At 31.6% G+C, this 13,836-nt stretch overlaps 3 protein-coding genes across 3 annotated transcripts; 2 read left to right on the top strand and 1 right to left on the bottom strand.

The window, feature by feature from the left end:
- Positions 1 to 586: 586 nt before the first annotated feature.
- On the bottom strand, positions 587 to 3,412 carry LOC130960159 (transcription initiation factor TFIID subunit 7). The gene is made up of 6 exons (XM_057885462.1): positions 3,174 to 3,412; positions 2,206 to 2,232; positions 1,817 to 2,076; positions 1,578 to 1,697; positions 1,419 to 1,488; positions 587 to 1,034 (listed from the first exon to the last, which is right to left on the bottom strand). Exons 3-6 carry the CDS (start codon positions 2,072 to 2,074, stop codon positions 874 to 876), a joined length of 609 nt encoding a protein of 202 aa, XP_057741445.1. The 5' UTR covers positions 2,075 to 2,076; positions 2,206 to 2,232; positions 3,174 to 3,412; the 3' UTR covers positions 587 to 873.
- A 5,668-nt stretch (positions 3,413 to 9,080) lies between these two features.
- LOC130961411 (uncharacterized) lies at positions 9,081 to 12,249 on the top strand. Its single transcript, XM_057887288.1, has 6 exons — positions 9,081 to 9,540; positions 10,187 to 10,346; positions 10,619 to 10,806; positions 10,889 to 11,012; positions 11,306 to 11,436; positions 11,817 to 12,249. The coding sequence occupies exons 1-6, from the start codon at positions 9,295 to 9,297 to the stop codon at positions 11,946 to 11,948; spliced, it is 981 nt and encodes a 326-aa protein (XP_057743271.1). The 5' UTR covers positions 9,081 to 9,294; the 3' UTR covers positions 11,949 to 12,249.
- A 369-nt stretch (positions 12,250 to 12,618) lies between these two features.
- On the top strand, positions 12,619 to 13,542 carry LOC130961412 (NAD(P)H-quinone oxidoreductase subunit S, chloroplastic). The gene has a single exon (XM_057887289.1). The coding sequence runs from the start codon at positions 12,713 to 12,715 to the stop codon at positions 13,394 to 13,396; it is 684 nt and encodes a 227-aa protein (XP_057743272.1). The 5' UTR covers positions 12,619 to 12,712; the 3' UTR covers positions 13,397 to 13,542.
- Positions 13,543 to 13,836: the final 294 nt, after the last annotated feature.

The raw sequence follows: 13,836 nt of genomic DNA, 5'->3' as shown, positions 1-13,836 counted from the left end.
TGTCAAAACAGATGCATGACCGTTACATGTTTTTTCCCCAAATTTCAGCCTGTAAATCATATGTTTTTCCCCAGGTATGAACTAATGCCAACTCAGGATGATAAAGATTACCAAATTATGTCAAATTACCATTTCTATACACAATTCATCACAAATAACCCATCTAACAAGCATAAGTGAAGCCTAGATACTCGTGTATAGCTGATAACAAGGAAAAATCAGAAGGTAGAAAAAGCCAGTGAGCTCAATTTTTTTAATAGCAAGCAAAGATAAAAATATAGAAGTAGCAAAATGTTAAGGATATAGGTAGAATCATTCATGCTCCTTTACCCAGCCACATAAGCTTTTGAAGGAAAAATTGTTTTATTATATGGTATTAGAATCGTTTTGTACTTGTAGTATTATTCAGTTATCTGCGGGTGTTTAATGTTGCAAACTTCATACATTGCTTAGGGATATCATAAAGATGGCCTTCATAGGAACTTAGACCACCTTCCTCCTATGAACTAGCATTTGAAAGAGTTAAGTCCACTTCATTCTAAAATAATTTCAAAATCAACTCAACTAAAATTAGTTGGATTTGGAAGAAGGAAAAAAAATTGCTGCAACAGCATTGCCTGATTGCCATTATTATCAAGTATCATATATGTAGAGAAAATTAACACCCGGAAGGTTGCTAACTGACTATACAATTTGATAGGATACAGCATAAGATGCAACAAACCATTTAGAAAATGAAATACACAATGTAGGATGGCAAATCCATTTATATCTGATTATAAGAAAGATGGTGGGCGAAGTTCAAATATAGCATGAAAAATAAAATATACAAGGTTGCCAAAGATGCAAATTTTCTTTGGTAGCTAGTTTGGATCAAACTGAATCATCAGATTCATCAGAGTCACTCCTGTCAGGCTCTCCAGCATTTGTGTTTGTTTCCGGAACATCATTTTTAGGTGCAGGTGTTTGTGCAGGTTTTTTCCTGACACCTCGAGCATTCTCATCCCCTTCATCTTGCTCAGCTGCTTCCACATGTGAATCTCAGTCAAGGAAATGATTAGAGCTTCTTTATATACAGAAATCAGCAAACATTAGGGCAATTGAATTAGTAATCATTGTATTTTTACAGTGATAAACAAACATGGTGCATATAATGACTGTGTAAACAAACCTGATCTGAATATGTAACAATTTATTCCAAGTGACAAACAAGATTTCATTGTGTGATGTAATTAACAATCATATATACCCCCGTTAATAACAAAGAAATTGTGATAAGAATAGGCCAAAAGGCTTGAGCAATGACATGGATCACAGCAAGTAACCAACCATCCATCATCCATTTTAAAGTGGAATAATAAATTTGCAAGTGTTCTCTAAAGTCCTATGTGAGCAAAACAAGACAGATGTAAGGATATCAAGATTGTCAGCTGTTCCTCTTGCCATAATTTTGAGAAGATCTTTCTCAACACGGGAGACAAGCTCAGGCTGAAAAAGAAATATGATAAACATCACACATACATGTTTACGGGAGAGAGATATTTTGAGAATACATGGGCGAAAAGTGGAGAGAATACATTGAGATCAGGTTCTCGGCGAAATCTACGCTTGCGGGCATCTCTCATGGGAGGGGTGAGGCCATGTCTGTACTCAATTACATCAGGAGCTGCGTCACCAGATTCCCTCACCATAATCATCTGTTTATTGGATTCATTAAGCTAAAGCAGTTAGTCAAATGAATATAATAAAGAAATAGTAAAACTATTAAGAATTATTACAACATTGAAGAATAATAAGGATGGAAAGAATAAATGACCTGCCCAATATCTGCAGTCTTAATCAAAGAGTTATCATCATAAGTTTTGTAGGATTCAACGACACAAGGAAGGTCCAACAGAGATGCAGGAAAATGTTCATTCCCAATTACAAAGGTGCCACTTCTACCATCCTCGGAAAATGACAGATCTAATGACTTGTCTTCAGAAGATGAAGAAGCATCATTGCCTTCATTTAAAAGACGCTCTATCCGCTCCGCAATACTAGGAGGAACTCTAAGTATGAATTGCTCCTCCATAACTTAACAACAGGATTAGATTAGGTCAAATTACAATTCAATTTTCAATTGAGTAAATGCAAATAATTGTCTTCAATTTGATTTTAGAAGAAACTCTAAAAATGGAAGAGTTACGGCAGAACCAAACATACCTGGATCTGAATATCTGATGATGAGACCTGAAAGAGAAAGAAGAACAAGATGTGAATTGTGAATTTTAAGAAAGAAAGAATTTCAAACAAAACAATAGTACTGGAAATAGGCATGTAAGTGGCCTATGGTATATGCACCTATGGCCGAAGGCCGAGTCCCGGTAAAATGAGTACAATTACATATGAATCCCCACCAAACCCTACTATTCTCCAATTTATTTCTTTTTCCTTCTTAACTGAGTTCCTCTCTAGTACTTAACTATGTTTGGTAGGTAAAATTGAAATAAAAATTAATCTTGCTCTATGTTAAATTAAGATGTCTGCTGTTTAGGGTAAATGCATGTACATAACTACATATATAGCATTCTTATACACATACATATATGAATGAACATGAACATGAACATATACGTATATATCATGATGAGTCTGTCACTCACTGTCTTTTCTCTTCAAACAATAAGCAAAATGTAAACAAAATCCAAGCACACTGAAAAGCTTGCTTGTAAGTAGTAACTTTACAGAAAGGAAAAAAAGTTAGACATATTATTTCCCTTCAGGATATTTTCCTGAGAATCATGAAAAAATATGTCTAGAAATGAAGATTTCCATGATTGGTAGACATCAACATTTCCAGGAACAACAAACAATTTTGAAAAATATCCCTAACAATTTTAACTAACAACGTAAAATTAAACAAACAATTTAAACTTACAACACCACCAACAATAGCAGAGCAACAAGCAACAATACCAGAGCTCAATTTCAGAACCAATTTCAATAATTTTGACGCCAATCACAAAAAAAAAAAAAAAACACTAACTATCATAAGTTTGTCAAATTTCACATTAGTACATATCAAGCAACTGAAAATTTTTAAAACCGAAACCATTGCTGTCCGAAGCAAAACAAAAAAAAGATAAATTAAAAAGCAACAGAAAAAGGAGGAGGGAGATCAGAAGACCGACCTGGAGCGAACAAGGAGCGCGACCACGGAAGGAGGGCAACCAGCTGATGGACGAGATTGGATGAACAGAGATGGTCGATGGCGATAGAGGCACGATGAACGGAGCGACAGTGACGGAGGCACAACAAACGGTGGCGACAGCGGTTACTCTCCGGTGGAGATGAACAGCGAACAGAGAGAGAGAGAGGTGCGATCAGCGAATGTAAATAAATAACCCTCGGTGTTTATTTGGGTTTTTTTTTTTTTGGTGACTTAATTGGGTTTGGTAATACTGTATTTTAATTAATAATATATTTGTGGATATCAAAATATTTAACGTATGAATAATTTTTTATAATAATACTATATAATCAGTAAATATTATTATTTTTGGACAATAATTAATCATCAATAATTTATATCTATATTTATAGGCACATAATGAAGTATATAATTTATATTATTAAAATTTTACATACATAAATTAATACAGATTGTACTAACATTTTTTAAAATTTATACATATAAATTAATAAAATTTATTTATGAGAGACAATTTAGTGTTTGTGTAGGTTAAATGGCCAAAAATATTAAAATTACTAACCTTAAGAATTTTTCAATTTTTTATAAGAAAAATACTAAGAGCCATAAGAATTTATTATTTTTATCATCACTTAGTTCTCAATTTTTTTAGTTTAATTTTTTTAGTATAGTAATTCACAATATATTTTATTCCATACTTTTAAATATTGATAACTAACTGATGATAAAAATAATAAATTCTAATATCTTTTTAATATTTTTCTTTTTAAATATTGTGAAAAATAAAATTGACCTAGTTAAATCGACAAAATTAAAAAGTCTCTAATCTCAATTGCAATTTAAGTTTTATCGAATATAATAAAATAATATATTTATATAAAAAATATATTTAAAAAAATTTGTGTTTCATTAATTTAAAATAATCACTACAAAATCGAATTTGATTGATTTACAAAATTTTTTAAATTTTTCTTATTTTTAATTGGTTTATTAACAATTATTTTTTATTTTAAATCGGACTGATCTAATGATGAGTTATCTATTAATCGAATCATTCACTTTATATTTTAGAATTATGATAAACTTTGGGCTACATAGTATAAATAAATAAAAAATACAAATATAAATATATAAAAATTTAATTTTAATGCACTATTAATATAAATAAATTTTATATTTGTGTTTAATTAAATAGTGTTACATTAACAAAAATATTTTTTTTAATATTAATTATATAAATAATTATTTTAAAAAATAAATTTGACGATTATAAAATTATACACTATTTATGCATTAAAATTAAACTCTAAATATACAAAAAAAATTATATTAACTAACGTCATAATAAATATAGTTGCTATGAAATTTTGAAAGTATTTGACAACACAAATCTTTGAAAAACAAATACAAAAAACTATAACCAAATACTTACTTTAATTCAAAAACCTATTTAACTTTAAAAATTATCTTTAAAATTAGAATAAATGTCATTTTCAGTCCCTAACATTTGTCCAGTAGATTTTGTACCCTCTAACAAATATAAAAATTCAAATCAATTCCTATCTACTTTGATATATGTGCGTTTCAGTTCCTGCAACCGATTTCGAGCAGGTCACTTGCTGATGTGTCAGTAATTTGTCTACGTGAGTTTCTTTCCTTCATAATTGAGACAAATCGCCCCATGAACTTTTGTTAAAACGTTACGTTTCATAAAAAAGACGTTATCATTTGGGTTCATAGTTGTTTAAGATTTTTTCTTTATTCTTCATTGTCTTCGTTGCGTGTAGAGTGAAGATAAGGACTTTTCTCTTGAAGAAGAATATGGCTACGAAAGTCAGAGACTCTTCTTCATGAATGGTGGAGGAAAGCAGTGAAGATGGGAAGATTTTGTGCTGGAGTCCGACTTTGGGTTCCACTCGGAGTATAAAGAAAAAGGCAAAACAAGACAAGAAAATATTTGTAGCACCCAGATGTCATTATGGCACATATATTATTTGTATTTAACACTGCAGAAAATTCGAACAAGCTTTTTTTATTGCTCTTATTTTAAGATAAAATATTTTTTAATTTTAGTTTTGTTTCAAAATTCGTTGCCATTACCATGGAGTGTTATTTGTTGTAGACTGCAACCCCACATTGCAAATACTTCTTGCCTTGATGAATATGTTGGGTCATATACACATAAAGCTGATGTCAATCAGAATAGAGTGGTTGAAAGTTTGAAAAAGATGGAGGAAAGATTGGAGGCATTGGAAGTAATGATGGCGAAACAGGAAATTAAAAAAATATTTGGAGGCAACACTAAATACAGAATCTTAACCAATTTTTTAATTGGAATTACAGTTACACTTATAATTTCATCAATTTTCAGTGGATTAATTGAGAAAAATATGAATTTAATTTAGTGTGCAAAGTTATGTAAATAGAAGATAACTACTTAATGTATTATGGTTGAAATTCATGACGTGTATGAAGACAACTCATGTTATGGTTATTTACTCTAATTTAGTTATACTTAATTTATTTCATTTCATGTAGTTATTAGAATTTAAAATAGTGTATTGAGATATTATCATATTGTATTATTATGTAATTGTGAAATATATGTCTATGAAAATAACAATATAAATGTTCAAATATGTGACACATTTGGAATTGCACTCCAAATTATGAGAATTTCATAAAAGTTGAAACCAATATATAAACGGATTCATTGATTCACAAACCAAAGCATGAGCGTTTCACAAAAAGTTGACTCTAAAATATGAACAGCTCCAGAGTTTTACTTACAAGACCATGTTTGTTTTTGCAACTTGATACTAAAACAAATACAAAAAAAAAATGACAATATCTCTAAATCAACCCTGAATATTATGTAGACTTTAAACCAGAACCTAATCATAACATTAAAATTAACCAAAATAATTAAGATAGAGTCTCCCCTAAATCAAAGTTTTACATTTCTTAAATAATAAAATATCTATATAGCAGGTTCTTTTACTTTTTTTTTTTTTATGGAGGCTTGGTTCTTAGAGTTGGAATGAGCTTGAAGAGCCTTGATGAGGTCTCAGTGCTAGTTGCTGTCAGAGTTTCATTGGAGATTGCATGAAGAGAGGTTCTTTGCAAGTCTTGTCCTTCTGGTTGGGCTTGGACATTGTGAGTAGGTTCGTTGGGCTGGAGGACTTGGGAGCCTTCTGAGATTCTGTTTAGGCCTAAACCTTGGAGCTGCAGAAGGGAACTGAGTCTTTGGAGTCTAAGTTGTGGCCTGATTCATTGGTGCAGTTTGATCAATTTCTGGAACCTGGTAAAACAATAGTGAATCACATATGGACTTTAAAACTGCATCTTTTGTGTTAAAAAAAAAAAAGCTAAAAACCATGGTGTGTCTATTTACCTCTGCAGTTGGAACAATTTGTAAAATGTTTATCTCATTTGGCTCTACATGAGGTCTCTTTAGCATTTTTTTCTTATTTTTCCTAACCTTATCCTATATCACAGAAACATATTTTACGGCCACATATGTTTACAAAGATTAACTTATTGTGAATACTCAAAGACAACCCAAAATTTACACAACTTACAAAATACTGGTCTAAAAAAAATTTATAAGAGACTCCATGTTAATAGGTTCAGGTCTAGACAAATACATTCTTCAAGTCCTTCTTAAATCTCGCCATACTCGAAAATTGCATTCCAAGTTCAAACCGAACCTCTCCATATTCATTTTCTTTATTGAAATCAAGTCCGTGCATGTTCTTACCTTGGTTTGCCTTTTTTTCCTATACTCCCAGTGGAACTTAGAGTCAGACTCCAGCACAAGTTCTTCCCAGCTTCATTGCCTTCCTCCACGGTTCGTGAAGAAGAGTCTCTGACTTCCGTAGCCATATTCTTCTTAAAGAGAAAAGTCTTTATCTTCACTCTACACACAACGAAGACAATGAAGAGTAAAGTAAAAATTCTAAACAATTATGAACACCAGATGATAACACCTTTTTATGAAACGCAACGTTTCGACAAAGGTCTAGGAGGTGATTTGTCTCAATTATAAAAGAGAGAAACTCACGTGGACAAGTTACTGACACATCAGCAAGCAGGGGTGAAGCTTCTTAGGTTGTAGGGGAGGCAGTGCCCTCCCCCCAAGAAAAAAATTTGTTTATAAAAATAATAAAAAATCAAAGAGTGTCCCCTAAAAAAAAAAGTAGGCCTCCCCCCTTTAGAAAATATATGCTGTCCATAACTCCATTCAAAAAATAGTTTAGAAAGTAGTGTGTTATTTGGGCTATGAATAGTGGGTCATACATATACTTAGTTAAAAAAAAGTCCCAATTCATGTTAAAAGTAAAGAATCTGAAAAGGCAATAACAAGAAGTCAATAAATCACTTCTTTCATTCTTTCTTCTTCTTTCATTTAGAAAACAAAACATCACTCTATATTTTCATTATCATTACAACTTAGAAGATAGCAAGTAGTCTTTGGTCTTCCATTATCATCTTTTATTCTTTTTTTTTGTAAGTTATTTATTTTATTTGTTTTGATGAATAATTTATATATTTATTTATTTATTTATCTAGTTTATAATATTGTAATAATAATTTAGGTTTTTGAAAAAAAATGATGATAATCATGTAATTATAATGTTATCCTTGTATTGTTTTTAATTTTTTTCATTATTAATTGTTTGTGACAGTGATATTATTGATTTGCAGACAAATTTCTTGCAAATAATTTAGTCATTTACATTGAAAAAGAAATTGCAGCTACTTTCAGTATAGATTCAATAATAGATGACTTTGAATCAAAGAAAAAAGTCGAACTCAATTGTCTATGTAAATTGTAAATTTTAATTTATTTCAGTTCTAATAATATTGTTACTAATTTTTTTATTGCATAAGTTATGGTTGTGATTTAAATTATTTACATGAAGGTTGAAGCATAATATATTTTTTAATAATTTTGCAGGAAACGTCTAAAAAGGAATTGAATAGTATTTGAAGATTCTAAAAACAAGTATGTAACAACTTATATTTACAATATTTAAAATTAGTTTTGAGATATTTGTATTTAATTATTTTAATATACAATATGTTTAGTTATCTTATAAAAAGTAAATTTTAAGTTTTAGTTCTTTTTTTTAATTAAAATTATATATAGAGTTATTTTTAACTTTTTTTGTTAAAATAAAAAACTAAAAAGAATATTGGCCCCTGGTAAATATTGTCTAGCTTCGTCCTTGTCAGCAAGTGACCTGCTCGGAATCGGTTGCAGGGATTGGAAGTACATATATCAAAGTAGATATGGACTGATTTGAATTTTTATATTTGTTAGGGAGTGCAAAGTCTATCGAACAAATGGTTAAGGACTAGAAAGAGCATTTACTCTTAAAATTATTATGTGTGTAAAAAAAAATTTCTTTAAAAATAGGAAGGAACTCTAATAAATATTAAGTGTAATATTTTTTTTAAGATTTGTACTTCTTGATATGATTAAGCAAATAGCTTTTTTTTTAGTATTTTTCAATTTAGTAAATTAAGAATTAATTTGTCGCAAATCAGAGTTCAATTTAAGGGTTTGTCGTTGGTCAATACATTACTTCATACATAAGACAGGATTCAAACTTCTTAACACTTATTTAAGTGGACTAGTGAACTAATCACTAAAATCTAATTTGGTTATTTAAGCAAATCTAATTAATATCCACTATAACAAATTAATAACCCTTTTTTAAGAATTTTTTTGGACGTGTTTTCGAAGAGTTTGAGGGTCTCCTTACTCCTTAGATTGCTTAGAAATTCTATTAAATGCAATGAGTTTCTTTTATATTTTTGTACATCAAAAAAAGGAAGTTCCATGAGTTTTCTTTTGTTGGGCCACCAAATCTAACCCAATGCAGAGAAGATGATGAAATTCATTTTCTTAGGGTCAATTTTCATTAGCTTCACCAAATTGGTTTTGTGAAAAACATTAGTAGTGATTGCAAGCGACAACACAAGCATGTGTAACAGAACAACGTTAACCGTTCCAATGCTACAACCATAAAAACGAAGCAGAGAAAAACTCCAAAAAGTTTGCATTTGGAAGGAAACTCCCCAAAGAGAGAAAGATGGGTAAGAAGAAGGTTCTTGTTGTAGGAGGAACTGGTTACCTTGGTCAGCATCTCTTACAAGCTTATTATGGTTCTTCTTCTGATACCAATGGAAATGGAGTCTCTTCTTTCGATCTGGCATTCACTCATCACTCTACTCCTCCGCCAAAGCTTCTTCTTCATGCCATTCCCGGCTCCATTCCTTTCCAAGTTGATTTGAAAACTGGCGTTGGATTTGAATCCATTTCCAATGCATTTGGTCAGGTTTTGATTCACGCTGCTCTGTTCTCATTACTACTTCCTTTGCTGAATTTTGTTGTGTTAAGGGTTTATTTCAAAGTTGGGTGTAAAATTAGATTTTGTTTTGATTTTGTTCTCCAGTTGGGTGGCATAAAAACATGATTTTGATTTATGAATATTGTTTGTAGGATTGAAGTAGTTGCCAGCTTCAGAAGAAAGAGTGTGTTTGATTCTGCTTTTATGGAAGTAATGATTGTGATATTAAGTTGATCTATGTTTCCTAGTGAAAAAAAATTATGATAATTTCTCCCAGAATCAATTCTTGAGGGGGGAAAAAATTGTTCTTGTTGATTAAAACAAAACATTATCTCAATTGATCAAATTGGTTTTGGGAGTAGACACTAGAAAATCAAATACATGTGAACACTTTTTGGTATTTTCAGGCATCTTACATGAATCAAAAAACATATTTTGATATGAACCCATGGTTCTCTAGACTTGTTTATAGCTGATTTATAGCAATGATTTGAGGATATTGTTGGCTCTAAATAGAAAACAATAGGAAAACATAAGGAAGAAGGATCTTTAGCTACCATTTCAAAGTATTTATATAGTGTATTGTGACTCATTTCATTTGGGACTGAAAATTCTGCCACTTTTCGAATTGCAGCCCGATGTTGTTGTTAATTGTGCTGCCATGTCGGTACCTCGTGCTTGTGAAACTGATCCTGATACTGCACATGCTATTAACGTGCCATCAGCTCTTGTAAATTGGTTGCAAAGCTTTAAAGAGAAAAGCAGTCTTCTCATTCATCTCTCAACAGATCAAGGTAAGCCGAAACCACATTATAAAGATGAAGATGAAAGAGATGAGGTATAGAACTCTTTGTATCAATTTGTCATTGTTAACTAAAAACTACTATCATAGTTTTTCAATGTTGGAAATTTTGGCTGCGAACAGCATACGAATGCTTTCCGTTTTTCTTTTATCCTTTTTTCACAAATGAAGTGAATGAATCATTTTTGGCACACAATTTCTTTCTTCATGAACTAGTGTGTTTTCAAGTATTAGCTAGGTTATATTTATATTTCTTCTCATCAGTTTATGAAGGGGAAAAGTCCTTTTACAAGGAAGAAGACATTGCTATTCCGGTAAATGTTTATGGTAAAACTAAAGTCGCAGCTGAGCAGTTCATTTCCGAAAATTACTCGAATTATGCAATTTTGAGAAGCAGTATCATCTATGGACCACAAACAGTCTCACCTGTTCCAAAATCTCTTCCAATTCAGGTGGATATGCAGTATGCGAACTTTGTATGTTATTAATTAATAATTACTTGATGTTATTAATTAAATCTATCTCTTGATGCAGTGGATGGATGGTGTCCTTGCTAAAGGAGAAGAAGTGCAGTTCTTTCACGATGAATTCCGTTGTCCGATTTTTGTTAAGGATCTTGTAAATATGATACTGGCTTTAACAAGGTTATGGATATCAGGTAATAGGAGTTTTAGAACCAAAGCTTATATATTGATCAAAATGTTTTTTAAGTAAAAGAAGATCAATGAGAGATTTAGGATGCCATTCTGAACATTATATTGGAGAAGGGTTACTTCCTATCTATGAAAATTATTCATATATTATAACTGATTTACATATAAATACAGAATTTCATGTAAATATGATTTCCCTGGCACTTTCATTTTCTTTTAGCCCTTTTCAAATGCTCTCCTTATACTTTTTAAACTAATTTTGCAGCCATGATTTCTACTTTTCTGATTTTTTTTCCAGAGGATAAGCAAATACAATTGCTACTCAATGCTGGTGGACCTGATCGGGTATCGCGAGTTCAAATGGCCGAGGCTGTTGCACAGTTAAGAGGCTATGACGCCTCAAAAATCAAATCAGTGTCTGCCTCGTCGGTATGTAATCCACTTCATTTTATCACAATTTTCTGATGTAATTAGTAATTGTTTATTGACATTATCCCTGTGTAGATGAGAAAATATTAACCTCCTTATTGCTAACCGTTAATTTTAGACCAATGTATTCTGATTCTGTTTCATGGACTCTGCTTACTTGTTTTCTGTTTTCACTTTTTCCATCAAAATATCTTTATTTGAAAAAATAAAAAATGAAAATGAAAATAGGAAACAAAACCAAAAATCAAACTACCAAAGATTGTCCTTGAACTTTTGATGCCATTTGAGAACTTCTTAGCCTGCCATGGTATTTTTAACTTCTTTCTCTTTACCATTAAGTCCTCTTCTTGAGATGGCATTGAAATATTCTTATTTTTCAGGTTGATAGAGGTGTGAAGTCCCCATCTGACATATCAATGGATATTACTAGATTGGTTCAAACACTAAAAATTCATCCTGTTTCATTCAAGGATGGTGTCAGATTAACGCTTGAAGCTGAAGCGAAAAATTGAAGCAACAAAGATGTTCAATGATCCCTTGTTAGCATTTTGAGTATTGTTGCCATAAAAGTGAAAACTATGCTCTCTCAGCTCTCTGCCTCTCTTACTGGATTCTGAATGTTGTAAACTAAACATAGGTAAATTCTTGATAAATTTAAGCCAAGCAATTTGTTGTTGGGCATTGAGGGAATTAGTAAATGAGAAGTATTAATTTGTTTGTCAATGTATTGTTTTTCAATTTTTGAAAAATAAGTTGTACTGAAATTTGTTCATGTGTTCTTGCATGTATCAAAAAATATATATTGAACCTGAGTTGCTAAATACATGTCAAGTGAAGACAAATGTTTTTATGGTTCAATTATGCAAGACTTCTCAATGCTCATTATGCACTGAAAAAATATATAAATAAATAAAAGGGGTTGAAGGGGAGGAATTTCAACTTATGATGATGTTTAGATTTTAGTTTCTATTACAAATTGAATCTTATTAATTTCATATGTCTAACAAAAGTTATAGTAAGTTATATGTTAACAACTTAACATCACTTTTAACCTTAAACTATGACTTTATATTACTATAATCCGGACATAATAAACTTTGAGGTCAGAAATAAGTTTGCGGAAGAAGTTTTTCTGATGTTATTATTATTCTTTACAAGAAACAAAAAACAAGGATAAGGGCTATCCAATAAGAACCCTTGTGGTTGGAATTAAACCAAGAATCTTTTTCTCTCCCTGACATCATTCAGTTCCCTCTTCCTCATCAAACTGTTAAGAATGTCTTCCACCTTTGTTGCTCTTCATAGTTCTCTTCTTCAATCTCAGTTTCTAGGCCAAGATGGCCTCACTCATCTCTACCATTCCAAATCCACCATTCACACAAAACCAAAAGCATACAAAGTATGTGCCAAATTTGACATGCTGCAAATCATGGGAGGTAGAGGACTATGCAATGGAGAAGAAGGCCTTATACAAGAGCTGAAAAGACAAGTTGAGAATCCACCATCACCATCATCATCAGAACAAGAACAAGAGAATTTAGCACTGGCCAATGTTGCAGCAGAAGATGGTTTTGAGAAAGAGTTAATGGGGCTAACAGGTGGCTTCCCCGGTGGCGAAAAAGGCTTGAAGAAGTTCATCATGGAGAACCCTCCTCCTAAAAAAGGTGATGGAATCCAAAGCTTGAAACTTTCGATGGCAAAGAAGCCAAAGCCACCGGAGCTTCCTCTTCTGCTTCCGGGGATGATCGCCATTGTGAGCAATCCGAATAATCCGTATTACATGTACTGTGGCATTGTTCAAAGGATCACTGATGGAAAAGCAGGGGTTCTGTTTGAAGGAGGGAACTGGGACAGGTTAATCACATTCAGGCTTGAGGAATTGGAGAGAAGAGAAAAGGGTCCTCCAATGAAGAATCCAAAGTCTTGTGTTCTTGAACCGTTTCTTGAGAAGAAATCATGATAGCATCTTCCATCACCTCCTTCTTGTTGTAAAGCATGTTCTCACTTTTGTATAATATATGTATATGTATATGTATATGCATATGCTTTTCTTGACAATTTATCTAGAGGGTGTTTGGTACGAGGTAATCTACTTAGATTTCTATATGCGTCACCAACTATTTGAATTGGAACGTTGAGTTCTGAATCAAGGTTATCTTACATTCATTCTATAAAAAGTCGAACTTCTATGCATAACAAAAGTGAACATGTACATATTGTATTGCACTAATGGTGCTTTCATCTAAAAATCGACCTCCTCCTCAATAAATCACCTTCAATATTAAATACTAAATAGAAGATTCTTTTCTGAACATGTCATTATATTTCTGACCTGTTCTAAATATAACACTAAATAGCAAATGTATTAGTTGTTTCAAATAATAAAAATAATGAGTAAAT

Source organism: Arachis stenosperma, chromosome 2 (assembly GCF_014773155.1).
Source record: "Arachis stenosperma cultivar V10309 chromosome 2, arast.V10309.gnm1.PFL2, whole genome shotgun sequence".
Taxonomy (NCBI): domain Eukaryota; kingdom Viridiplantae; phylum Streptophyta; class Magnoliopsida; order Fabales; family Fabaceae; genus Arachis; species Arachis stenosperma.
Note: the sequence above shows the minus strand (reverse complement) of the source record. Positions and strands in the feature narration are given on the sequence as shown.

Coding starts and splice junctions, on each gene's coding strand:
- LOC130961412 (XM_057887289.1), top strand. CDS start 12,713: ATGTCTTCCACCTTTGTTGCTCTTCATAGTTCTCTTCTTCAATCTCAG.
- LOC130960159 (XM_057885462.1), bottom strand. CDS start 2,074: ATGGAGGAGCAATTCATACTTAGAGTTCCTCCTAGTATTGCGGAGCGG. Junction 1,698..1,816: donor AGACTGCAGATATTGGGCAG/GTCATTTATTCT, acceptor TCCAATAAACAG/ATGATTATGGTGAGGGAATC. Junction 1,035..1,418: donor AGGAACAGCTGACAATCTTG/ATATCCTTACAT, acceptor ACTGAGATTCAC/ATGTGGAAGCAGCTGAGCAA.
- LOC130961411 (XM_057887288.1), top strand. CDS start 9,295: ATGGGTAAGAAGAAGGTTCTTGTTGTAGGAGGAACTGGTTACCTTGGT. Junction 10,347..10,618: donor TCATCTCTCAACAGATCAAG/GTAAGCCGAAAC, acceptor TCTTCTCATCAG/TTTATGAAGGGGAAAAGTCC. Junction 11,013..11,305: donor AACAAGGTTATGGATATCAG/GTAATAGGAGTT, acceptor TTTTTTTTCCAG/AGGATAAGCAAATACAATTG.